Consider the following 27,479-nt stretch of genomic DNA (forward strand, 5'->3'; position numbering starts at 1 on the left):
CTGTTAGAGTGGAAAAGGGGCATTTTGGGAAGGACACCAGTGGTCTCCTCTGCGTAAAATTGCCCTATGGACAATTTTAAAGAAAAGTTTTCTAAAAAAAAAACCACTCCTGCCAAAATTAGTTGAAAAACATAACAACTTTTACTGTAATTTTATTTATGGATATTATTTTTAAATGTTTTAGTTCATGAAAGCCAGAAAACATACATTCCCTCTGGAATATATAATCTTAAAAGAATTTTCAAAACAAGCCTTTGAAAAATTGCTCTCAGAAAGATTTAGTAATGAGTGTTTTCAGAATTGATAATTATATGAACAGAGAGGGTAAAAACACACAACTTATTTACTAAGGCTGTGCTGGCTACTTCATAAATAAGTTTAATGCTCACATATGTTTCTTAGCTTCAGAGAAATACATTTGTACATTAAGAGCAACAACAACAAACAGAAACCCCTTTCCTTATTGTTGAAAATCTCTGTCAAGACCTGTTTTGTATTCCATTTCTCAGTGTGAAATTCTACCCACCTCAGGCTTGGCATAACCCCAGTGTGCATGCTTAACCCCAAAACAAACAAAAATCTCTAAAGAACCTACTAAAGGCCAGTTAACATTGTAGGCTATTTTCACCAAAATGGGACCTGGTGTGCTCACCATGACTTATCATTTGCTCACCTCCTGTGTTTATCCAAGCTGGAGTTTGCCTTTAGGTCTGTCCTTGTCAGTCCTTTAGTGGCTGTAAACTTTGAGAGTCAGCATAGAGATTGTTTTTTCCTAACCAGGACCATGTCATACAGGAGGAGAAAAACCTATAAGGAACAGGTCACGATCCCAGGGTCCTGGGATGGAGTCCCCACATGAGGCTCCTTGCTCAGTCGGGAGTCTGCTTCTCCCTCTGCCTGCCACTCCCCCTGCTTGTGTGCGCGCTCTCTCTCTGTCAAATAAATAAATAAAACCTTTGTAAAAAAAAGGAACATTTTCCTATAAAAAGAAATAGAATTTGGTATTTTTAAAATAAAAAGTTAATATTAACATTAAAGAACATTTAATATATGTTTCATAGCCCTATTAATTGCTGCAAAAGAATTTTATAGTATCCTGTCACCAGGGTCATTCATTTCTTGCACTGTGACAAATCCTAGGCATGACTATTAAGGCAGAGTAAATGAAGCATATTACCTAAACTAAGGTGAATATGGTAGGGTTGTCTTCCACTCCCACCTTGAACTTTTTTCCCTACATATTAAATTATGACTATGTATTGGTAAAAGATTTTTGATCTGGGTTGTAAATTGAATTTCAGAATATGACAACTCACTCTGGGAGTCAGTTAGCATGTAAATCTGAATTGTGAAATAGAGAAGTTTTAATTAATCTGATTTTTAAGTATTAAGTATTTAAGTATTTTAATTAATCTGATTTTTAAGTATTTAAGTATAGATTTTTATTTTTTTAATTAATTAATTAATTTATTTTTTAAAGATTTTATTTATTTATTTGAGAAAGGGAGAGAGAGAGCACATGAGAGGGGGGAGGGTCAGAGGGAGAAGCAGATTCCCCGCTGAGCAGGGAGCCCGCTGAGCAGGGAGCCCGATGCGGGACTCGATCCTGAGACTCCAGGATCATGACCTGAGCCGAAGGCAGTCGCTTAACCAACTGAGCCACCCAGGTGCCCTAAGTATATATTTTTAAGTATTAAGTATTTAAGTATGCTCCTTACATAAAATTTACCATCTTAGCCATTTTAAAGTGTACAGTTCACTGGCATTAAGTGCACTCACAATATTGGCCACAATCACTACAATCCATTCATTTCCAGAACTTTTCCATTACCCCAAACCGGAAATTCTATACCCATTAATTAATGACTCCCCATTCCCCCCCTCTCTCCAGGCCCTGGTAACCTCTATTACACTTTCTGACTCTATGAATTGGTCTATTCTAGAGACCTTAAATAAGTAGAATCGTACAATATTTGTCCTTTGTGTCTTGTTTATTTCACTCAGCACGTTTTCAGGGTTCATTTGTGTTGTAGCATGTGTCAGAATTTCATTCCTTTCTAAGGCTAAATAATGGTCCATTGTATGTAGATACTACATTTTGTTTATCCATTCATCTGTTGATGGACATCTGAGTTGTTTCTACTTTTTGGCTATTGTAAATAATGCTGCTTTGAACAAGAGTGTACAGCTAGCTATTTGAGTCCTTTTTTTTTTTTTAATTATTTTGGGTATATCCCCAGAACAGGTGTTGCTGGATCATATGGTAATTCTATGTTTAACTTTTTGAGGAACTGACCTTGTTTAATTTTTATTTTTTTTAAAGATTGTTATTTTATTTTATTTTATTTTAAAGATTTTATTTATTTATTCATGAGAGACAGAGAGAGAGAGGCAGAGGGAGAAGCAGGCTCCCAAGGAGCAGGGAGCCCGACACGGGACTCGATCCCAGGACCCCGGGATCATGACCTGAGCCGAAGGCAGACGCTTAACCATCTGAGCCACCCAGGCGCCCCTAAACATTGTTATTTATTTTAGAGAGGGAGAGTGCACACGCACAAGCATGACTGGGGGAGGGGCAGAGGGAGAGAGAATCCTCAAGCGGACTCCTGGCTGAGTGTGGAGCCCATCCCCCAACCCACGAGATCATAACTTGGTCAGAGATCACTAGTTGGAGGCTTTACCTACTGAGCCACTCAGGCGCACCCCCTCCCCCGTTTTAAAACTAATAAGAAACAGTGGTGCGTGGGTGGCTCAGTCTGTTAAGGGGCTGACTCTTTCTTGATTTAGGCTCAGGTCATGATCTCTGGGGTCACACCCCTCCTTAGGCTCTGGGCTCCTGGCTCCTTACTTAGCGGGAAGTCTGCTTGAGGATTCTCTCTCTCCTTCTCCCTCTGCCCCTTGCTCCCCACATCCCCTCATGCTCGTGTGTGCACACATACTCTCTCTCAAATAAATAAATAAATCTTTAAAAGAAATAAATAAAATAAAACTAATAAGAAACATAAAATTTCTCTGGGTTATCCTTGCTCAAACTTTGAGAGTCAAACCCAATCCAACCAGCAGTCTCCTTCAAGTCCAGAAACTCAGCAATGATCAGCAGTGGGATGCGCCCGGGGCAGCTACAAGGGAAGCTGTTCCAGGAACTGTGAGAAATGCTGACTGTCTCCCCTTCCTGAGGGGCTGCATCAGTGCACCCTGACTTTGCTGATTAGAGGAAGTCAAAGTATTTGAAGGGCATTTCTACCCTCCAGCTTAATAAAAAGAATGAAGAGTTCTAGAACAAGATAAAAGCCACAAGCCAGAAGCCAAAAACTTCAGAGGGATTAGAAGAGGCATTTTCAAAGTAGTTCTAAGATAATGGAGCATGGAAGAATGTTGCCATCATTTGGGATTCAGCAGCTTAGGGCAGGTCTGGGCAGGTTGGGAACCACCAGGTGGCACAGGATGGGGGCAGATTTGATTGCAGCACTTTCCAGGTGCAGTCTAGGTAAATATGGGTCTGTAACTCCCCATTCCCCTGTCTCTCCAGCCCCTGGTAACCTCTATTATATTTCCTGACTCTATGAATTTGCCTATTTTAGGTATGTCATATAGGTAGAGTCATACAATATTTGTCTTTTTGTGTCTCGTTTATTGCACTTAAGCAAATAAGGGTCCGAACTGTGAAACACTGTGTTGTGGGCGGGAAGGGGAGGCACAGATCAGACATCAAAAGGCTTAAATTTAGAGGATGCTAGATAAATGCCAATTAGTATGCTTATCAATGCAACATTTACTCAGTTTTTGAGACTTAACTTTCTTTCCATCTGTGCCAGACAAATCTTCTAAAATCACCACTTGGCGCACGTGAGCTCCCAGTTCCAACTCTCTCTCTAGCTTCCCATTATTTATGATCATTGCCTCCCAAGGCCACTCTCTTGAGAGGCAGAAAGACCTAAGATAGACCCAGGGTAGACTCTGTAGCACCAATTCTACTGGAAAGTATTTGGGGATGAGTGTGACTGTAACATCAGAACAAACATGGGGATGTTACAGAGTACAATGTTTGCATGCAGTTCACGGACGAAATGCTGGCCCTCAGTGAAATTTGGAGCTTTGCCCTTAGGCACAATATACTATAAGAATAAGTTTACTTCCCTAGGCATCAGGGCACCACCTTGGCAGAGTTTGGGAGTGGAAAGGGGCACAAATGAAGATGCATGGATAACAGCAGGGTTGTGGGGAGGATTAAGTGAGTTAAGGTGGTAATTTAGCGCAGTGCCTGGCTAGCAGAGTGTTTTCTGTCCGTGCTAGGCGTCCCGTTACTATTGCCTTCCACAGGAAGGCCACCTCTTCCCTCCTGCCTATGAACCATTCCAGTCTTAATCCACTCATCGTGGCCCAGCCCAAGCCTACCTGTCCCTTCGCGCGCGCTGTCAGGGGCAACTCCTCACTCTCAGCTCTTGGTGGCCATTTCAGAACCAGCTCAGACGTACAGGATAAGCTGAAAGCCCGAACATCTGTTTATGAGTTTAGCTCCACGAAAATCGCCAGTGTGTCGAGATAAGGAAAAGGAAGGATAGCGGCATATCGTCCAGTCTCGAATCCTCGGAAAAGGCAAAGCGTTAATGAGGGAAAAGTGGTCTTTACCCGTGCCTCCAAGCCCCACATGCCCTCCCTTCCCGATCAAGCGCCTCTCCCCGTATCACACCGGCAGGCGCTTCCGTAGCTCCTCGGGCGAGCGCGCGGCCGGCCGTGCGACCTCGAGACAACCAGACGGCCACGGCGGGATCTCACGGACCTGCTCTCCCTCCCGACGTCAACCCAAAGTAATGGGGGGGCGTGGCCCGCCCCCTCCCCGCGGCGCCCGGCTGCTAAGAAAGCACCGCGAGACCCTCCCTCGCGACTCCCCCCGCCTCACCCCCAGCAAGGGCTCCAGAAGGGACTTCCACCTGGGAGTCAGGGGCTCCGAGTCCCGGGCAGGTCCCCGCGCGGGGCGGAGCTGGCCCTGCCCGGAGCTCGCCCCGCCCCGCCCCGCCCCGCCGTAAACTGACCGAGTGGCAGCCGGGCGGGGGCTTGGAAAGGGGGAGAAGGGGAGGAGAGAGGGAGGGAGGAAAGTGGAGCCTGGCGGGCCGGAGGGAGGGAGGGAAGGGGCGGAGGCGGAGGGCAGAGTGTGGCGGCGCGTCCCGGAGCACAAGTCGGGGCCCCAGCGCGGAGTCCAGCCCCTCCCGGGCCCAGAGTCGCCCGCCGGGGCCGTCCCGAGCAGCGACTCCCCCCCCGCCCTCCCGCCCCCCGGGCAGCCCCGGGACTCGGCTGCGAGCGCTGCGGGAGGGATGGTGGCGGCGGGGCGCGGGCCAGCGCAGCCGCCAGCGTCTCCCGCCCGGCCGCGGGCGCTGTGAGCCGGGCATGCGGCTGCGGCCCCCGGCCCTCGGCCCCCGCGCTCCGGCCCCGGCCCTGGGCCCCTGCGGAGCCCGCCGCCGCTGAGGCCGGGCGTCCCCACCATGCCGCGGGCCCCGGCGCCCCTGTACGCCTGCCTGCTCGGGCTCTGCGCGCTCGTGCCCAGCCTCCCAGGTAAGCCGGGCCGCCCGCGGCGCCCAGAAACTTTGTCGGGCGACGAGCCGCCCGCAGGCGGCGTGGAGGGCCGGGCGGGGGGCGCCGGCTGAAGGGGAGAGCTTCTTCTGGGCCCCCCAGGTGGGCGAGTCGCGCGGTACGGCCGGTGGGGGGCTCGCGAGGTGCGTGCGCCACCCCGCGCGCAGCCCGCGGCCGCCCCGGCGCGCTGTCGTCGGTCGTCGGCCGGTCCCGGGCCGAGGAGGAGCCTTCCCTTCCTGTGTAAACAGCCTTGCCGGGCTGCTGAGGGCCCGCGTGCGCCCGCGCCCAGTGCCCGGGGAGGGCCGCCGCCAGCCCTGCGAGGGGGCCGGGGCGCCGCACTCCCCGGCACAAAGCGGCCCTTGTGGCCGGCCGGGGGCGGGCGGGCTGCGGGGAGACGCCGACGGATGCCACCGGTGCCCCGGTCCTCAGGCGAAGGGCAGCAAGCGGGGCGGGGGAGAGACCCGGAGTCCTTGCTGGAGCCACGGCTTCTCGGGCGAGGGCTCGTCTCTTGGAACTGCGGGTGCTCGGGGCCCCTTAGCGTATCCTAGGGTTCCACTGCACCCAGGCCCACCGCCTTCCTTTAAAGCTGTAATCCCCTCGCTTCCTCCCCCAAGCCCCCGCAAAACCCGAGGGAGACCGGCGTCCCGAGCCACAGCCCCACCTGGACTTCCAACCTGATTCCTTCTGCATGGCTTTATCCCGAGGTTTACAAACTCTCGCCCCCGAACATTCCCCTAACTCTGGAGGGTTCTGGGGCGGAGGGCAGGGCGTGTGCGATTGCTTTGGCGCGACCCTGCCAAGGGCCGGCGGCTGTGTGAGGACCCCTCAGTTACCTGCTGTAAGTTTTCGGAGTTGGGAGACGGCTGGATGTGGCAGTTAGGAGGCCCTAGAGGGAGGATGCTCTGTTTTGCGCCTGGCGGCCAGGCGGATAAGCCACCCCCAAGCCCTCCAAAAAAAGCAGGAAGCTCCAGTCTTTCTCCTTTCCCGGAGGAAATAATTGTGTGCTGGGGTGCTTCATTGCTCCACTGGCTTGCAAGCCCAAGATACTTGATTGCTCTTGCTGCCAAGGGCTGCCAAGCGAGAGGGGACTATTCCCCTGTGGTGCCTCATTTGGGAAGCCAGATGAAGGTTTACCCCTGAGAGGAGGAGGGTTCTAGGCAAACGAAAACTTCCTTCAGGCCCGAATTCAGACTTAATACTGTAGCAAGATTTCTTTAACGGGAAAGTAGTCACTGTAGAGCTTGGAGCAGATCAGTGGTTTCCAAACACCCATCTGGCAGCCAGCACCTATTGATGTTTTCCTGCATCCTCCGGGAAATGCAAAGAGAAAGATGAAGCTTGTGTCACACACAGGAGTTTGTCTTTGCCAGTGGTCCCCGGCCTCACAAGGACTGTCCTTTAATTTGAAATTACGTCTTTTTTATTTTTGGTGGGAAAACTTTTCATAATTTATAGTGATGATAGAGGCAAAATAAAAGATCTGGCAATCCTGTATAAACTTCCCCTCCTCTTTTTCTCTTTGTTTTGTTCTGTTCTTCATGTTCTGTGAAATCCCAAAGTTTGGAACTGCTAAAGGAGAGGATTTCTAAGTACCCCTACAGCTTGACATTCTCCTACTCTAATAAAAACTCAAATTTTGTTTCTAGTTGTGAAGACTTCTTTTCATATATTGTTTTCCATTTGCGTTGTGATTTCTCTTTTTCACAGTTCACGTGTATCTTCACAATGATCTCCGCTTATTCACTTGGGCCCCAAAGGGCGAAGTGACTTGCCCACTCTCCTTGTCTGCTGATCTCAAAGCTTCTCAGTCCAGGGCCCTTTGTCCCCCATGATGCAGCTTAGGTAGGGAGAAAAGCATCGGGCCATGGTGGTTTCTCTCCAGCTCCTTCAGAGCTCCCTTTTCTTGCACTGTTGCCCCGTGAGAGCTCAGCCAGCCCGCTGTGGGTCAGCAGAGCCAAGGTACGGCAAGCCCATCGCTGGCTTCCAGACCTGTCATCTCCCTCTTAGCCCTGGAGCTTCTCAAGGTTAGAAGGGGCTGACTCATATCTGTGATTTCTCCTAGTGCCCCAGTGTTGCTGAGCCAGCCTCAGACAGAGTTCAAAACAGTTTTTCTTTTCTCTTCCTTCCCTTTTCTTCTCTTTTGAAGCAGTGCAGGTACTTTTCCCAGAGCACGTTTCCTGTCTTGCTGCTAGGAACATGATTGGAAAGAAAAACCTTCATTGCCCAGTGAAATAAAGAGGTGCCCTGCAGGGCCATGCCTGCCTGGGTGTCCCGAGACCAGGGGCCAAGTTGCCCATCTGTTGCTTTCTCTACACTTCCATCTCTGTGCCTAAACCAGGAAACAGACTTTTAATTTAAGAGGGCTCATTTCAAACAAGTCTCTGGCAGGCTGACAACCCCCCCCTCATCCCAGAGTTATCTCCTGCTCTTCTCATCCCGTGGCCAAGAGCCTCCAGACAGGACTTTTGGACCTGGTCTTCCCACAGAACCAGCGAAGGGTTTCTGTGGGGTGAGGCCTTTGCTCCCCGACAAGGAAGGGGAGGAGCGTGGTATTGATCTTGCTGCAGGACTGGAGTCATGTTTGCTATCATCGTTCATTAAAAAAAAAAAACAGCAAATGTTCTTTCAGGAAATGCCCTGCAAATGAGAATGCTCTGAATCCTAAGAGAGCCCTTTATTCTGTTTTGTGGGCTCCTGTTGGCAGCACTCTGCCCTGCACCACAGGTTCCATGGCCTGTGAGGGGGCCGCTGGAATTCGGCCTTGGCTTTGCAGCTCTCTTCAGGTAACCAGGCCTAGGTTTAGAAAGAACAGGGCAGCAGGATGCAAACAGTGGGCTTGGTTTGGAGACTGCTCTTTAGCCCAGGTATTTACATTTTAGCCCCACCAACCTCGAATGAGGGGGGCTTTTTATAAAGGGGATTGAGGCAGAAGAGGGCAGGGTCTAATTAGCTCTAATTAGTATTCTCCTCCTGCTTGTCCTCCGTGCTTATTTAGCTACTGAGGCAACGGAGAATTAAAATATCTTAAGTAGTTGGCAAAAGGCTTTTTGTCCTGGTTACTAGCTCCGCTTCTTTAGCCGGCGCCTGAAACTTCTGAAAAGTTTCGAGGATATCAGTAATGTGGAACAGTTACACGCTGCTTAAATAATAGCGTCCTCTGCATGTGGCAGTGTGCAGCTGGGTTGGAGTGGGGGGGAGTCTCTTTTCACAGGTATTTTCTCTTGGCTGGGGTGGGGGGAAGGCTTCAGAAAGCCCACTGCTATAGTTTGTTTGCTTTCTTTCCAGTTGCATGGGATTAATGGGCTTCGTAAATATAAAGGAACACTTTATGTATAGGCACCCACTGTTTGTGAGGCTTCTTCTTGCTTCTGTTGAAGGCGGGGTTTGATTCCTGGGCCACCTGGTGAAAAGTGTGCTCCCGGGCAGGCCTTGACACGTCCCCTATGCTGGATGCTTGGAGGGGGAGGTGATGTGGCCTGCTTTCCTTACTAGATCCCCTCCCCCTCCCCCTCCTCCTCCAACACCACCTAGGATTTTCTCCCCTCCCCCGCAGATGGGGACTTTTCCTGCCCTTGTCCCTTTTACCTGTTTGTAGCTCTCACTCAGAGTGATTCTGTTAAAACTCAAGTCAGATCATGCCACTCTGCTTAAAACCCTCCAGTGGCTTCCAGGAGTCCTGACAGTGTCCCGCCCGGCCTCTCCATGCACTCTGACTTCCCTGACTTTATGTTTCTGGCCACTGCTGCTGGTGCCCTTCACTCTCCATTCTTGCCGCGCAGCAGGGCCCTCCCCGGGGCCTGGGATACGCTCCCCCAGATAGCTGCAGAGCCAGTTGCCTCCATCCTGCAGCCTTTTCTTGGTGGTCTCCTGCTCAGCCAAGTTGTCCCTGGCCACTGTCAACTAAACCTCCTGCCCCATATTCCTCCTGTCACTTTTCTTTCCTTGATTTTTCTCCACAGCCCTCATCATCTCATGTGCTCTCTGATCTTGTTTATTGCCAGTACCCCCCAAGAGGATTCTCCTCCAACCAGAATATAAGCACTGTGAGGGCCGGGAGTTCCGTTGATTTTCTTTATCAGTGTGTCCTCCATGCCTAGGATAGTGCCCAAAGCATATTGGTTCAATGGATGGATGAGCTTGAGTCTTGGAGAGGTGTGTACACGCAGGGCGGGTGGGGCTTGTTCAATCCTCTGCTCCCTGCTGCCTTCTGTCACTGGTTTTGAGGTCAGGGACTGTGCACGTAGCTTACTAGTGGGAAACATTTGGGGGGAGAGAGACCCTTTTGAATGTGTCAAGGTTTTTTGAGCGGGAATAGATGATAGAGGCCATATATTGCACCCCCTGAATTGCTTGCATGAGGATACTGAGGCCTGGAAAGGGTAGTGACTTGCCAAAGGTCATGGAGCCAGGAAGTGGCAGAACCAGTGCTTGGATCTCTCCTGCCTAGGATAGCCTCTCCTCGTCCCCTAATTGCAGCCCAAATGTCCCCTCCTCTGTGAAGTCTTCTCTGCATCCTTTGGGTAGGTGGAATTGGCCTCTGCTTCCCTTGCTCCCATAAGACATTCTTTTAGAGGGACTAGGGGCTGGGGGGGGGGTCCTCCCTCACGTGCTACATGGCAAATTGCCCAGGTCTCATTTACCTTTAGGTTCCTGATAACAACCACAATGGATCCCCCTGCCCCCATCCCACTACCTCATGGTTTCAGTGTCTTTAGAAAACCCCTCAACTTTCTAAAAATGTAAAACAGTTTTAGATTTACAGAGAAATTGAGAGGATAGTACAGAGAGTTCCTATATACCCCACACCCAGTTTTGCCTATTATTAACATCTTACCTTAGTATGGTACATTTTCTACAATTAATGAACCACATTGATACATTATTATTAACTAAAGTTCATACTTTATTTTATTTAAAAAATGTTTTTTTTAAATAGGCTTCATGCCCAACATGGGGCTTAAACTCATGACCCTGAGATCAAGAGTCCCATACTCTACTGACTGAGCCCGTCGGGTGCCCCTAATGGTCATACTTTAGTCAGATTTCTTTAGTTTTTACCCAATGTCCCTTTTCTGTTCTGGGATCCATTCAGGATGCTACCTAAATTGAGTTACCATGTGTGCTTAGGCTCATCTTGGCTCTAACTGTTTTTCAGTGTTTTCTTGTTTTTGATGACCTTGATAGTTTTGAGGACATATTTTGTCGATTGTCCCTCTATTGGGATTTGTCTGATGTTTTTCCTCATGATTAGACTGGAATTATGGGTTTTTGGAGGAGGCCATAGAGGTAATTGATTGCCATTTTAAAAATTATTTTTTGAATAGGTAATATAGTCACATGATATTTTTATGGTGTAACAGTTGTACAGTGAGAAATTTGTTTTCCATTCTTCTTGCCCATCAGTCTAGCATATTGCCCTGACCCCTTCCTGGCACAGACTATCCCTGTTAGGTTTCTTAATGTATCCAGAGTGTTTTCTATGCGTATGTTACAAATATCCCTCCCCTTATGTTTATTGAAAGACAGCACTATCCACACTGTTATATGTCTTGCCTTTTATTTCTAACTTAGTGATATATCAAGGTTAGCTTCCTATCAGTATATAGGGAGCATGCACATTCTTCTTTAAAGCTGCATATTACAAGCAATCATATAAATTGGTGTTTTATTTAATTTATTTATTTATTTGACAGAGAAATAGCAAGAGCAGGAACACAAGCAGGGGGAGTGGGAGAGGGAGAAGTAGGCTTCCCACCGAGCAGGGAGCCCAACGTGGGGCTTGATCCCAGAACCCTGGGATCATGCCCCAACCAAAGGCAGATGCTTAATGACTGAGCCACCCAGGTGTCCCTAAATTGGTGTTTTAAAAATACAAGTGCTATCTGTCAAGCTGGATGTTCTGCAGATGTGTAATATTCAGAAAAGCAGTCTAAGATGGGAACTGACCAAGATCAAGCCTTCCCAGGGCATATTTACAGTTTATGGTAACATCTTTGGATCAATGACTACTTAGTTGCTAGATTCTGAACCAGAAACATTTTGTTTACTGTGTAAGAAATGTGAGGGACATGGTTCAGGGTCTGGGAAGAGGCTTTCCAGTGGCTTGTCACTTTTTAAAAAAAAACAATAATGAAATGTTTTTATTTTCTGTTGTCTTGACAACAGTGACTAAAATGTAATTTAGGACCATGAGAAGCCCACTTCTCAGTTGAATCATGAAGGTGACACACATACAAACTGTTCCGAATATCATGATCTGTTATTGTTCATGTGTTTTCTAGGGTGAGTATACACCCTATATCCTCATGATGCTTTTCCCACTGTCCCTGCTGAATAGCATCATGTCCCCTCTCCCCCTGCCAGTATTGGGTCATTCCAGCTTGGTACTGGTTTCTGTTATCCCGCTGAATGTCTCGGATCAGGAAATTCCACCTGCTGGATATGTGCTTTAGTAGGTGTTGTGTGACCTTGGACATGTGGGGTGGACAGAAATGGGGAGAAGCTGCAGGGAGGGATGCTGGCAGGAGGCCCTTGCAGGAATCTAGACTGAGTGCAGAGGGCTGGCTCGGGCACTGTGGGGCAGGAGGGGGCAGGCAGGAAGGGTTGGATTAGGAGAAACATTTCATAATCTTGAAGGAATGATCGACCGGACATGGTGGCTGCCTGGATATGACTGATGAAAGAGAGGAGTGAGTGAATGAGTTTCGGAAGGAAAGCATATTTTTAGATTATGGTTTGCAGTAAACCCTGGCTGCAGAGATACTAAGGGCTGCAGGCAGTTGCAGTTGAGCTGGAAATAGTCACAGTGCAAACCAAGAAAAGCTGTGGCCATCGTCTGGGCCACTAGCGCCTATTTCCATGACCTAGACACAACACTTTGACATTTGTGAACTCTAGCTGTTTGACTTTTTATTCATTGCTTCCGTCCTTTCAAAATGCTGTTGGTGCCGAGTGAGTGATTCATCCAGCCAAATCCAAACTCTGAAATATTAATAGGTGGAGAGAGGAGAGATGCCAAAGGGAGGAGCCCTGGCACTGTGGCATGTGTCAGCACCCAGCCTAGGCTCTGGGTTCCGGGAGTGCCCGTCTGCTACCTGCTGCCTGGCACCTGGAGCTCCCCGGGAGCAAGGCCTGGCTCATTCATCTCTGTATTTCTAGCATCCCCTAGTCCAGAGCTTAGCGTTTAGTACGTGCTTAGTGCAGGCTTTCTTGAATTTGAATGTGTCCCAATAGCAACCTCATTTTAGAGGAATCCTTTTGAGTGCAATAAAACGACTTTACTATTGCATGTGAATATGCGATAGTAATAGAAACAATTAGTGAAGCAGAACAATAAATATTTTACGATTGTTCATTATGTTTTCATACCAGATGTCTGTCATATCCTTTGAGCCACATCAGTTTTACGTCCAAGAACTTTTAGGCTGGCAAAGCAGAAGACCAGAGCCCAGTCTGTCTGGGTCAGAACTGAGGAGCCCTTATTGCCCTGAGCTCAAGACCCATGATCCAAATTCCTAAAGCTCACTGATGAGGCCCTGGTCATTAGAAAGTGGTCTTTGTGAATTTATGTGGGTTGAAGCAGAGACATAAATGAGATGTCTGACCTCAAATTCCTCTCTGATTGAGGGCCTGTTATAGATCTCCTTGAGAGGACCCCAGAGCTCACTGGTCATGTGTCCCTGAGCCTGGGATGGCTTAGGGATTGCCAGGCATCCCCCATATGGGCACTTGCTAGGCAGCACCCCTTCTGACCCCTTTTTGGAGACTGAGCTCCTTGTTTCAAGTCACTTACTCTTCTTTTCGCATGTTTTCATCTCGAGGATGAGCTGACTTGACTAGCTCATTTTAAGACATTTCTAGCTCTGAGGGTCTGCAATTCCATGATTTTATGGAAATGATTTTATGCATCAAGGGAAATGATATGCCACAAGGACCCGAGTTTGTATTTGGTAAGGAGAGCAGGGGGAAAGTCACTTTCTTTTTTTTTTTTTTTTTTTAAGATTTTTTATTTATTTGACAGAGAGGAGACACAGCGAGAGAGGGAATACAAGCAGGGGGAGTGGGAGAGAGAGAAGCAGGCTCCCCACTAAGCAGGGAACCCAATGCGGGGCTCCATCCCAGGACCCTGGGATCATGACCTGAGCCGAAGGCAGCCGCCCAACCGACTGAGCCACCCAGGTGCCCTGAAAGTCACTTTCATTTACAATTTGATCCCCCCTCACCCCACATTTGGGTTTCTGACACATAAGGGGATTTGACCACAAAGTAGAACTGTTATTTTGAAACTCTTTCTGCACACTTTTTTTTTTTTAAGCATAAGTGAGTCATCAAGTGAGTGGATTCACTTTAAAATGAGAAAGGAGGGACACCTGGGTGGCTCAGTTGGTTAAGTGGCTGCCTTTGGCCCAGGTCATGATCCCTGGGTCCTGGGATTGAGCCCCACGTCGGGCTCCCTGCTCAGCAGGGAGCCTGCTTCTCCCTCTCCCTCTGCCTGCCTCTCTGCCTACTTGTGCTCTCTCTCTGTCAAAAAAATAAAATCTTAAAAAAATAAAATAAAATGAGAAAGGAATTTGTCAATGCAAGCAGGAGGCAGGCCAGCCCAAATTCCCAGTGGGTTGGATTCAGAGACCTTCTTGGTTAGTGTTTGGACCTGGGAAGGGCTCTTGCTGAAATGAGGTTATGCATGGTGGTTGGTCCCAGCTTGTTTCTCCAAAGAAATGTGTTCCAAGGCCAGGGCTTGCACCTAGGGGGTCCTGGCGGTGAGATTGGGGTCCCCCAGCTCTGGGGGTATGGTAGCTGATGGGGACCAGGGGTCCAGAGTTCAGGGTTGGGGTCTCTGCCTGGAGGAAAGCATCTGACTTTACCCTCTCTGAGCCTCCAAAGCCACCCCTCCTTTCTTCCCAGCATCTCTGGTCCTGCCAGTTTCTCCTTTCTATCCTGGTAGCCATTCTTACCCCAAACAGTATTTGTTCCCTCTAGTGTTCCTCGGGAATGACACTCCCTGTCACTCGGTTTCTGTTTTGTTTTGTTTTTTTTTTTTTTTAAGATTTTATTTATTTATTTGACGGGGGGAGGGAACACAAGCAGGGGGAGTGGGAGAGGGAGAAGCAGGCTACCCGCGGACCCTGGGATCATGACCTGAGCCGAAGGCAGACGCTTAACGACTGAGCCACCCAGGTGCCCCTCGGTTTCTGTTTTTTACTGCTAGTGGCAGGGAAGAAGCAGGGAGTTAAAATTAGCAAATTGGGAAAATGCTGCAGTTCCAAGATGTCTTACAATAACTGTTCTCCCCCCACCCCAGGATCTTTTAAATTTTTTTTATGTTTATTTTTTTAATTTAAATTCAGTTAGCCAGCGTATAGTACATCATTAGTTTCAGATGTAGAGGTCAAGGATTCATCAGTTCTGTGTAAACCCAGTGCTCATCACATCACGTGCCCTCCTTAATGCCTGCCCATCACCCAGTTACCCCATCCCTCCACCTCCCCTCCCTTCCACAACTCTCAGTTGTTGTTTCCTATGATTAAGAGTCTCTTATGGTTTGTTTCCCTCTCTGGTTTCTTCCCATTCAGTTTTCCCTCCCTTCCCTTATGATCCTCTGCACTGTTTCTTATACTCCACATATGAGTGAAACCATATAATAATTGTCTTTCTCTGCTTGACTTATTTCACTTAGCATAATACCCTCCAGTTCCATCCATGTCGATGCAAATGGTGGGTATTCATCCCTTCTGATGGCTGAGTAATACTCCATTGTCTATATGAACCACATCTTCTTTATCCGTTCATCTGTTGAAGGGCATCTCGGCTCCTTCCACAGTTTGGCTATTGTGGACATTGCTGCTATAAAATCGGGGTGCACATACCCATTCGGATCCCTACATTTCTATCTTTGGGGTAAATACCCAGTAGCCCAATTGCTGGGTCGTAGGGGAGCTCTGTTTTTTAACTTCTTGAGGAACCTCCATACTGTTTTCCAGAGTGGCTGCACCAGCTTGCATTCCCACCAACAGTGTAGGAGGGTTCCCCTTTCTCCGCATCCTTGCCAACATCTGTCGTTTCCTGACTTGTTAATTTTAGCCAGTCTGACTGGTGTGAGATGGTATCTCATTGGGGTTTTGATTTGTATTTCCCTGATGACAAGTGATGTGGAGCATTTTTTCATGTTTCTGTTGGCCATTTCTATATCTTCTTTGGAGAAGTGACTGTTTATGTCTTCTGCCCATTTCTTGACTGGATTATTTGTTTTTTGGGTACAATAATTGCTTTTATGGTGCTTTGTGGCGTTCACTATATTTTCTCCTCCACTCTCCCTTTTTGGCTCTGTTTTTCCTGTTATACTTTGGGCTCTTCTTTGTAGGGCTGGTGGCCCTGGATTTCTTTTTTCCAACAATTCAATGGGCCTCTCTCCTTTTGACATTCAATGCAATGACTAGGAGAGACCAGTGGGTCTAGTAGAGCTATGAGGGCTGAATAGAGCCATTTTCATTCATGTTCTGCTCTTTGTCAAAAGGAATGTATCCTTGATGTTTCTGAGAGGAAGGGGAAAAAGGGTTAAGTTTCACCAAGGATACCTGTGCTCCTGGCAAGGTTGAGAAAGGGTGGGGACTGGGTGTGGGGTGGGGAGTTGAGGGGGCGGTGGGTTTAACTTCACCACCAAAGGGGATTGGCCTTGGTTGAAATAAATAGCTTTTACAATGATAAAGAAGTTTCCTTCTAATCTTAGTTTCTGATGTTTTATTAGGGATGGGTTTTGAATTTGATCAAGTGCCTTTTCATTATCCAGTGAGGTGATGATATGGTTTTTCTTATTTGACCTACTAGTAGGTATACTGAGTTAAGGAATTTTCTTTATCTTTTTTTTTTTTTAAAGATTTTATTTATTTATTTGAGAGAGAGAATGAGAGACAGAGAGCATGAGAGGGAGGAGGGTTAAAGGGAGAAGCAGACTCCCTGCTGAGCAGGGAGCCCGATGCGGGACTCGATCCAGGGACTCCAGGATCATGACCTGAGCCGAAGGCAGTCGCTTAACCAACTGAGCCACCCAGGCGCCCGGAATTTTCTTTATCTTAACCCAGCATTGTATTCCTTGGGCACATTCTTTCAGGATTCTGCTGGCTTCCTTTGGTGCACTTGGATTTGGTGTGATAGTACTTGATTTAGGATTTTCTTTTCTTATGCCAGAAGGAGAGCAATCTGTTCTTCATTTTTCTCTCTCTCTTTCTCTTTCTCTCTCTCCCTTCCTTTTTTTTTTTTTTTTTAATTTTATTTATTTGAGAGAGAGTGCACAGAGGGAAAGTGAGAGGGAGAAGCAGACTCCCTGAGGAGCAGAGAGCCCGACGTGGGGCTTGATCCCAGAACCCTAAGATCATGACCTGAGCTGAAGGCAGACCCTTAACCAACTGAGCCACCGAGACGCCCCTCTTTCTTTTCTTTTTTTTGGTACTATTTCTTTTTGTCATTTTGGGTGGACTAAGTGTAATGAGGCCTTCAGTGAGGGAGGACCTACTGTGTTATGGGGGTGGAAATCCAAGTGGGTCCAGGAAAAGAAGTGGGAGTTGCTAACCCAAGTGTGCATGCTTGGTGGGTACTTCAAACGCTGCCAGTGCTTAGCCTCAGCCCATGTGCCTTACCCCGCAGTCAGCCCACGGCCCTGTACCCTTCAGCCTTACCCAGACTCCCTGCTAAAAAAGGAAGTGACTCATCCTGCCACCCCATTCAGAGGCCTCATCAATAAGGTTTATGGCCAGGAACTAATTGGTGCATCTCTTTCTTTCTTTGAAGGTCTCAACATATGCACTAGTGGAAGTGCCACCTCATGTGAAGAATGTCTATTAATTCATCCAAAATGTGCCTGGTGCTTCAAAGAGGTATGTGATGGTGTGTGTGCCGGGGGCGGGGGGGGGGGGGGGGGGGGGGGGGGGGGGGGGGCTACACCCGGCACCCAAGTTGACTATACAGAGAAAGGGGGCAAGGATTCTGCAGGCTGCCTCTTCTTTTTCCCAGGGCAATGACAAAGCTACATTTTTATAACGTGATAACTTCAGTCGGGGCTTTAGATAGTGTTGAGTGTTTTAATCCTATTTTAGGAAAACAAGACCTTCCTTCCCTTTTGTGGGGGAGCCAGTATGACTCTTGTATAGTTTCCTGCTATTTGGTAAAAGATCTGAGCATGTGAAGTGAGTTTGTTGTATAATAGTTCAAAACACGCGTGAGTGGGTGGCATGTGGATGGAGGCCAGGCGTCTTCATGCGGCTTATCTGAGGATATGAGTATTATGAATCGGCCTTTATGGTATAATTAAAAATAATGGTTGCTGTTTCTTCAAGCCCTGTAAGAAGGGTTACAAGTTCAGGGAGATGTTAGGAATATTGTTGTCATAAAGCAGGACAAATATCAGAACTTGGTGGGCTCATCAGCAAATGATCAATTTCTAAAATTCCTGTCTTGACGGAAAGTTCTGGGTCACTTTTTGAAATTGTTGTTAGAACCGTAGGGCGCAAACCCTCCTTGCACAAATGTACTGTTAAGGTTGTTATTTTTTCTTTTTAAGTTTTATTTATTTATTTTAGAGATAGAGCATGCAAGTGGGGGGAGGAGCAGAGGGAGAAGGACAAGCGGACTCTGTGCTGAGGGCAGAGCCCAACATGGGGCTCAATCCCATGACCTGAGATCATGACATGAGCTGAAATTAAGAGCCGGACACTTAACCCACCGAGCCACCCAGGTGCCCCTGTTAAGGTTATTTTTTAGAGAAGCTAAGACTTGTCATCTTGGACTGGCTCAGTCTCTGCAGTTGAGGACCTATCAGGATAAGAGATGGCTCCTGGGAAGCTGAGCGTCTTTGTCACGATGCAGCCTCAGAGGTCTGGGGATGGGTTCAACCCAATAAGTTTATTCCAATAAATCTTCCCAAGATAGGAACTTCATTGTATTTGTGCTTAATTGTGGTGTGTTTGTTGTGAACTTTCTTTAAAACCTTTCACTGGTATCCTGTGCCCAAGTTCCATGGCCCCTTCCTGCCTCCCCACCATTGTCCCTTGCCTGCCCATAGCACTTTAGTCAGAGGGAACTACCTGAAGATCCCCAGAGAGCCCTGCCTGATGGACGCCCTCATGGTTTTCCCTATGCTGCTCCTTCTCTGGAAGGCCTTCCTGGCTTCCCCTCCTTTCCCTGACCAACGTTCTGTCGTTGTGTTTTCAAGAATCAGCTCAGGACTCATCTACTCTATGAAGACTTCCATGGTTTTTCCCAGACACATCCATCCACCTCTTCATCCATCAGTCCACCCAGACCCTTTGATAGGAGAATGTTCTCTCTCTCTTCCAGAATGTGAAGGCAGGGGTTTTATCTGTTTTCTTCATTGCTATATCCCCAGTACCCAGAGTGTTGTCTGGCACACAGTAGTTGCTCAATAAATATTGACTGAAGGATTTCACTGATTGCTATTTATTGCATGTCTGCATGTGCAGGGCATGATCCCCTCCTCGTCTCCCCATATTCCCTACTTCTTTGATAGCACTTATAGCCTCGTATTGTGTTGAGTTGTTTTCATGCCTGTGACTGACTAAATCATCATCTTCTTGGAAACCTGAACTATGTTTTATTCATCTTGGACTCCTCAGATCCAGCCAAGAGTCTGGCAGAAATTCATAGTTGATAAAAGCGATGGGCTTAAACAACATGTAGTTAGAAAACCAAAGTTTATTTTTAATTTTAATTTTTAAAAATATTTATTTGAGAGAGAGTGAGCATGAGCAGGGGGTGAGAGGGAGAGGGACAAGCAGACTCCCCACTGAGCAGGGAGCTCGATATGGGACTTGATCCCAGGACCCTGAGATCACAACCTGAGCTGAAGTCAGATACTTAACTGACTGAGCCATCCAGCGCCCCTGGAAAACCAAAGTTTAAATCTCACTTTTGCCATGCTTTACTCCCAGTTTCTTGATGTGTCAAATGATGGTGACAGTTGCCACCCTCCAGTGTTCCTGGGAGTATAAAACGAGATGAGTGCGTGAGAGGGCTTTGGGATGGGACTGCTAGTGAACAGAATGAGTGTTATCCAGCACACTGCAGCTGTCATCCATGGTATCTTCTAGTAAATGGAAGCAGTGGGATCTGGAAGCCAGGGTCAGTTGTCTACTTTAGGTTTCTTCCTCTTTTGTGCTAGTGCTTCCAAGAGTCTGATGTGCTAATATTGATAGTGAATGACATTGTCTCGAGGAGCCTTGCATTGCCCCAGCCCAGCGGGTTCCCTGGGCTTACACGGAGCCTCAGTCTTGGCTGCAGAACTTCCTGGGACGCCTGCACGGGAATGCAGCTTCCCATTTTCTCTGGGGGTGAACTCTACCCCCTGGGGCCTGAGTGTGTTTCAGGGAGCTGGGTTTGGATAGTTTGGGAATGGTTTTTGATCAACCTCTGCCCTTTAGCAAGACAGAGTAAGTGTGGCTGAGTGCCTTCCCAACCATGCATCCTAGGATGGCATCAGAGAGGTCAGGTATCTGCCAAGAGTATATGATATGTGTTTACACTGAGGGCTGGTGCCTCGTGGATGGTCAAGGAGGGCCAGGTTCCTAACCAGTGTGTTCGTGTGGATTTGGGCCCGCCCACCTGTTGTTACCGGATACCAGCACGGAGTAATCGCAGAACATATTCCATTGGGACTCCCCTGCTCTTGATCTCGCAGTGCTTTCTTATTTTACTTGAGGTGGGGTGGGGATCCTTACTCTGCATTTAACATTCCTTGTAACCTCATTCCACCTCCTCTACCCAGTCTGCCCTCCCATTCTTGTGTTCTCCCACAGGTACTGAATTTGATTCTGCCCATGTCCAGCTCCCACTCAGCACTTCTTGCTGGTTTTCTACTCCGTTCTGCTGCATGGCCTTTGTTTGTTTGTTTAAAGATTTTATTTTTGGGGCACCTGGGTGGTGCAGTCGTTTGAGCATCCAACTCTTTTTTTTTTTTTTTTAAAGATATTTATTTATTTGAGAGAGAGAGCACGAGTGAAGCACAAGTAGGGGGAGCAGCAGAGGAAGAGGGAGAAGCAGACTCCCTGCTGAGCAAGGAGCCCGATGCGGGGCTCAGTCTCAGGACCCTGAGATCATGACCTGAGCCAAAGGCAGCCGCTTAACCGACTGAGCCACCCAGGTGACCCTAGCATCCTATTCTTGATTTCATTTTGGGTCGTGACCTCAGGGTCGTGGGATTGAGCCCTGTGTTGGGCTGCACACAGCACAGAGCCTGCTTGGTTTCTCTCTCCCTCTCCCTCCGCCTCTCACTCTGTGCTTGCTTGCTGTCTCTCTCTCTAATAAATAAATACATCTTTTTTTTTTTTAAAGAAATCTTTAAAAAAAATTTTAAAAAGATTTTAGAGTTGCCAGACTCTCTGGTACTCTGAGACCAGGAGTGGGGGAGGCTGCCTGTCCTTGCCTGTCCTCGCCTGCTCCCACTGCACACCTCAGCCCCTGTCCCTAATTCATTCTTCGTGACACTCCTTTGGCCCCTGCTTCTCAGCCAGCGTGAGCATTGTGGGTGCTGTTTGTACTGCACAGGATAAAACACACAACAAATCTGGCAGTGTATTATCCATTTTGTCTGTCATTTTTTTTCAAGTGGAAATCTGTGCCTCATCTAAGATTGTAAGCCTCACAGCCCAGCTAGCTGTGAGAGGAATTTGCAGGGCAGAGTGTGTGTATGCTTTCCCGGCAAGGCCTGGGGCAGCCCACCTTGTTTCCACTCACACTTTCTTGCCGACCACCCAGTCACGTCACTATTCCTACTTGCAAGGAGAACCAGGAGACCGGACGTAGCTGTGTGCCCAGGAAGACAGGGAGCATAGGGTTCGTGCTGGAAGCAGGGAGGCCAGTGTGGCTTGTAAGAGGACGGTGGTTTAGGAGAAGTGGGCAGGGCTGAAGGACCCAGACTCCCTGTGAGGATAGAAAGCAGAGTTGGTGGGAGTGGGAGAGGAGACAAAGACAGGCTAGGAGATTGCACGCAGGGCTGGGGAAGTGGGGAGGCTGTTGGGCATGACAGCGAAACACCTTGAGGTGATGTGGCCACGACCAGCACATGCTGCTGAGAAACCAGAGGGAGAAGGACCAGGGAGGCAAGGCCACTGGCCTGCAGCGTATAGATGGAAATGGGGTTGGAATGGAAGAAGACTGGGGAAATGTAGGCGGGGGTGAAGGGTCTTTGCCTTGGAAGTAGACATGGAGAAGCAGAAATGAAGGGATCAGTAGGGCTGGAGGCAGGAAGGGAGACCGTTTGGAGGCAGGGAAGCAAGACAGTGTTAGAAGTTAATTGGACACTTAGGTAGTCAGGACCAGGGTCCCTGACAAGAAAACAAAAAAGCCGGGGCAGCGAAGACGAAACCACACTAGCATCCTATTTTACAGCTTAGACAAGACCACAGTAGCATCCTGTAATGGGCTGAGTGGACTTTCGGGGGAAATTATGGTGTCCAGGGTATCGAGGAGACTTTGCCTGTATGCTCCTTTGAGTTGGAGGAAATGAAGAAAAAAATGAGCATTCACTCCAGCTCACAATAAAATATAGATTCTTTGAGAGAAAATCTCTTTGTGGTCATGAAAGGAATAATTGTGGCCTATTGTAGATGCTTCATAAATATTTGTTCAGTGAATTAAATGAGGTAACTGAAAGCTGACAGAGGGATTTCTCCATCCCCCAGGCGGAGGGTAGTGTGTTGCTCGTGCAGATTTCGGTTTGCGAGGCTTACCTTATGCCCGCCACCCCCCCCCCCCCCCCATCAACGAGGGCTCTGTGGAACTGGTGTGGCCCTGCCGTATCCCAGGGGAAAGCCCCGCCTCAGAGGGCAGTCAGCTCCCCCACCTGTGCCCACCTCTCTGCCAGGCTCCCTGCCTGTTCACCAGTTTGTTTCTTCCATTTTCATCCCAGAAATTGGGCCTGTCTGCCTCCTTTCCCGCTGGGGTTCCTCTTCTCCCACCCCTGCTGTTTCAGAAACAAACAAGAATCCGTCCTTCCCCCCCCAAACCAACACCCACATCTTTTTAGAGTTCCAGCCTTCAGCAAAAGTAGGCAGGGTGGTGTGCGGATTCCCTCACGATAGTGTGGCCACTCAGACAAACCTGAATGAACCCCACCACACTGGCCAGGATGCGGGCGCTGGCTTTCATGGCAGGGAGACAGATTTTGGTGAACAAAATGTCCAGGGAGTTAGGTGTTACAATGTTACAGCCAACGGTGGAGCTCATCCTATCCTCCACTTCATAGGCCGCATAGGAGCAAGGAGAGGGGAGCAAGTTAGCACAACTTGCAAAGGCCAATGTTGTAACAAATAAAAAGGGATCGACATTTGGAACACTTCCCTTGTCTTTTTTATGTTACCACAGAGTGACTGAAAGTCATAAAAGATGTTTCAAGTTCCTGTTCCCAATCTGTTGCTTCTCTTGGAAGTTTGCCTGTAATGCCGTTTCCTTTTATGAGTCCTTGGAGGGTTGATGGATGCAGTTCTGGAGACCACGGACAGATGCTTCCTCCATGAGCTGAAACTCCTTCCAGCTCAGAGCATCAGGAGCATCTGCACGCAGTTGCGCTCTGCCCCAGTAGAAGCCCTTCCTGAAACTAGTTTCCATTTTTCCATGTTGAGATGAAGTCCCCCCTCTCCTTCCATACCTGTTTTTCTGAATAAGAGAGAATATTTATCCTCCAGGTCTGATAGATGGCAGGAAGATCTCTGCCTTCGGGGCAGCAAGGAAATACTAAAATCAGAGGGATGGGATCTGTGGAGCCAGAGTTTCCTACTGCAGCATTCAGCCGTGGCCTTTGTTGAGATGGAAGGGAGGCGATGCAAAGAGCACTGGGGTCCAGGCAGCTGAAGCCCAATGAACTTGAGTTTCTTGGATGAACTGAGGCATGAGCTTTGACATGTGGGCCTCTGATGCCTCACCCATAGAGAGCAGGGCTGGCACCAGGCGATGCATTCAAAGTCCCTTCCTCTTGCAACTTGCTGTCTTCTGGCACCTGGACGAGGGCCCAAGTGTCAGGTCTCTGGCATCTGAAGGACGATCTAGCGAAGAGCTCAGGAGTAGAGGAGGAGAAACACCTGGGCTTGGGGGGTCAGCATTCCCAGCTGGGCCTGCAGCACTCTCTGTCCTTTTCTTGGGCAGCAAGCAATTAGTTGTGGCTCTTTTCAGATTCTGAGCCAGATGGCCCCTCAGCTATGTGGGAATCCCACTGCTGAGGCAGCTGCCTTACTCTCAAAATGTGCTTCACACCTGCCACGCCCAGAGGTGCCTCAGGGGGTGTCTTTGAGGCCTCAGAGCCCTGCGACAATGACAAGATTCAATATACAGGTAAAGGTGTCTCAAAGGCTGTTGAACACATCACTGAAGTCATTGGGCCTGCCCCAAGTAACAGGACACTCAACTCTGTGAAATAGGAGAAGGTTGACAAACTGATGATAGAGATGGGTGGCACTGAGACTAAATCTGAATTTGGTACAGGTGCCTCAGTAGGGTGTCCCTTGCTGTGTGTCCTGCTGGGAAGGGCTCCCTGTGTTGTCCCGTTGCTGACTTGACTGGCACTTCTGAGGGCACCTTATGAGTTGCAGTTTGTTTGTTTAATAGTAGTCTCTATGCCCAACACGGGGCTTGAACTCACCACCCCTAGGTCAAGAGTCTCATGCTCTGCCGACTCAGCCAGCCAGCCACCCCGCAAGTTGCAGTTTTCACGTGGTCGTTGGTAGTTCTCATACTGGCAACCAGTGACAATACAAAGGCTGACGGCCCTGCCGTGCCTGTGCAGCGAACTTCCGGGAAGCCATGTGCGTTGGAGTGGAGGTGTGCCACAACCTCGAAGAATATTATTAGGGAGAAAGAAGCTGTTACCAATGAGGGGAATGAGGAGAGCCTTATTCCTAATATCCTAGAGATTAAAGAAGCCTCAGAGCCTCTAGAGTAGAGTTGGGAAAGCCAGACACACAGATCCGGTTATAATTGGCATGGGTATGGCTGTCTCTGAGTTCTTCAGGTCAGGGAAGGATGACCTGGACCTTAAGTCTCCTGATCTTAGCAGGTACATCTTCCCTGGCCAGCATGTGGCCCTGTACAAGTTCTCCATCAAGGACTGGTAGGGTCTGTCAAAAACCCCTTTGAGCAGGATGACTGGGAAGCTTGGGTGAAGTTCACTGCTGGTGCAGGTGTCTGGGCAGTAGGGCATGATCTCGATGACCAAGCTGAAATGAATTGCCAAGGCTGTGGATTTAGGAATCCTGCAACTACCTCCTGCTTAGAGTGAAGCAGGTTGGCTCTGTGACCTAGTCTATTCCAGAATGCAAGCTGCTTCAGACCAATGGGCGGGGTGTCGGGGGTTGCCATCACTCCGGGGCGACCAAAGATGCTTTCATTGCCAACCTGGTGGCAGAGTATTGCCCTGGACTGCTCAAGACAGTGTACCTTGAGAGTCAGAACTGGGCCGAGCACAAGCAGCTCGTCAGAACTAGAGTAGCTGGCAGCAAGGCCCAGGACGCCCAGTGCCAGCAGGAAGCTCAGAAGTTTTCACCGAGGAGGCTCTGAGCGGGTGAGCCCCTGAGCCCTTCCAGCTCTGGACAGCCAGTTAGACTTACACTGCAGACAGCTCCAGACAGCAGACCACTACTGCAGGGCTCTCAGGAGGTTACCTCTCCTTTCCCCCATTCCTGGGCTTTGTCACTGCTTTATTAGAATTTCTACATCAGAGCCAAGCTCGGCCACTTGGAACCCAGTTTGGAAAGCCTAGCTTTGAAATCTTGTATCATTTCAAGGATACTTATGTTAAGCTAGAATATTTATTTTCTCACCTGTTCCACGAGTGTCTGGAGCCACTTAGACTTAGGGCACCGTCCCTGAGGTCAACGGGCAAGATCTCCAGGGGTGGAAAAAAAAATTCAATTATAAAATAAACAACAACAACAGTCACAGAGGCCCGGAACAACACATCTGGTTTCACTTACATAAAAACACTGCAAATTCTTCTTGACTTCTTAGTGTTGAATCTTGTGAAGGCTCGGACGGGCATTGGCTAGCCCTGGGGCATCCTAGACCATGGCGGAGGGCGAGTTCTCCAAGTCTCTGGCTCCTAACACAGCAGGGAGGACACTTGACTCAGCTGAGGCTTTCTGGCAAAGTGTTACAGAGGGGCGAGGAAGAGGTCAGCATTGTAACTTCTCCAGCGATCAGGAAGATGATCTGGGCCAGCACTGGCATCCAGCCAGCTGGTGGAGGCGATCTTATTTTCTACATGCATCAGTGAGAGGGTGCGCAGAGAGCATCCTGAGTTTGCTTTGCTGTTAAAAATTCCCTTACTGGAAAACAATCAATACTTCCGAAGTACCATATTTTATAATAGAGTATGTTATTTCATTTTAAAGCGAATGGCCTAAACTCCTGGTGCCCCAGATAAAGTTGGGTCATCCTGATATCTAGCCTTCTCCTAAATCCAGCTTAAGAAAAGAAAGATTTGTCTTATCAATGTGGCTTTATTGTTCAAACAACAGTAAAGATGATAAAAGAAAAAATGTAATTTTAGTCCCTCTACACTAATGCCTCAATTATCTTTATTTTTAAAGTTTTCCTTTCGAATCCTAATGCAGATACAATTTTATTTTCTGATTTTTTTTTCTTAGTATGTTTTGAACTTTCTTTTCAGTCTTCATCATTTTGAATGACTGTGTCATCTATGGGGGTGGTATACCATGTTTTTCTTATGGTTGAGGGATTTAGGTTTCTAAGATCATGCTATTCTAAATGTCACTGCAGTATGTATCTTAAAGAGTTTCCACTTTCTTTTGATAGACTTCTTGTGATAAATTCCTGGGACTGGGTCAAAGGGTACAATGTTTATCGCCATGTTGTCTTGCAGAACGGTTGTGTAATGTGCAGTGCCTGCAAGTTAACTTTTTAAATTTTTTTTTAAAGATTTTATTTATTTATTTGACAGAGAGAGACAGCGAGAGAGGGAACACAAGCAGGGGGAGTGGGAGAGGGAGAAGCAGGCTTCCTGCGGAGCAGGGAGCCCAACGCAGGGCTCGATCCCAGGACCCTCGGATCATGACCTGAGCCAAAGGCAGACGCCCAATGACTGAGCCACCCAGGCGCCCCCTGCAAGTTAACTCTTGATTGCTGAATGATGACTACTTGTCTACTTATATAGTATCTTTAAAACATACTAAATTGTGCAACAGACCATTTCAGGTACTTTCCTCCAGCTAATTATGCAGACAGACCCATTTTTTTTCTTTTACGAATTTTGATCATTAAAGTAACAACAAAACCGAGCATTTTTACTACGCATTTACAGTTTTACAAAGTGCTTTTGTATCCAGCACCTTCATTGACCCTTGTAATCCTCAGTGAGGCATTTGGGGTACGTGTTATCATTTTCACCCCTTTCGGACAATGAAAATGGAGTGCGGAGCGTTTCAGGTGCATGCACCAGATGCTGATGGGTCCACACCCCGAGGTGCTCTGGAAAGACAGCCTGACCACTCTCTGCCCTCTTCCTTTGTTGCTGCACTTAGGACTTCGGGAGCCTGCGCTCCATCACCTCCCGGTGTGACTTGAAGGCAAACCTGGCCAGAAACGGCTGCGGGGGTGAGTTTGAGAGCCCAGCCAGCAGCACCCAGGTCCTGCGGAGCCTGCCTCTCAGCAGCAAGGGCTCCAGTCCCGCCAGCTCAGATGTCATTCAGATGACACCGCAGAAGATTGCCCTGAACCTGCGGCCAGGTGAGTGCCCTGGGGAGGGAATGGGTTAGTAATGGGAAGGTGAGCTGGGGCAGGCGGAGAGCAGAGCCAGCAGACAGAAAGGCTTGGTTCCCAGACCCCAGGAAGCAGAGTATAAGGCTCCTGTGGACAGATCGGCATCTTTGCTATTTGTTTATTGAGGTAAAATATAT

The 27,479-nt window shown here is 48.3% G+C and overlaps 1 protein-coding gene and 1 pseudogene across 3 annotated transcripts in view; both read left to right on the forward strand.

Moving 5' to 3' along the window:
• Positions 1-5,265: 5,265 nt before the first annotated feature.
• The window catches only part of ITGB5 (integrin subunit beta 5), a 114,678-nt gene continuing 92,464 nt past the window's right edge, over positions 5,266-27,479 (forward strand). Inside the window, exons 1-3 of one of the 3 annotated variants that reach the window (XM_034999987.1) lie at positions 5,266-5,550; positions 17,353-17,438; positions 27,105-27,309. In XM_034999987.1, the coding sequence (XP_034855878.1) occupies positions 5,481-5,550; positions 17,353-17,438; positions 27,105-27,309 (361 nt within the window). In that variant the 5' untranslated portion in view covers positions 5,266-5,480. The remainder of the gene's footprint in view (positions 5,551-17,352; positions 17,439-27,104; positions 27,310-27,479) is intronic. The other 2 variants (XR_004678241.1, XM_034999988.1) reach the window with 2 other exon arrangements.
• On the forward strand, positions 23,811-25,456 carry LOC117999118 (annotated as a pseudogene).

The sequence above is a fragment of the Mirounga leonina genome, unplaced genomic scaffold (assembly GCF_011800145.1).
Source record: "Mirounga leonina isolate KUSES-001 unplaced genomic scaffold, KU_Mleo_1.0 Mir_115, whole genome shotgun sequence".
NCBI lineage: Eukaryota > Metazoa > Chordata > Mammalia > Carnivora > Phocidae > Mirounga > Mirounga leonina.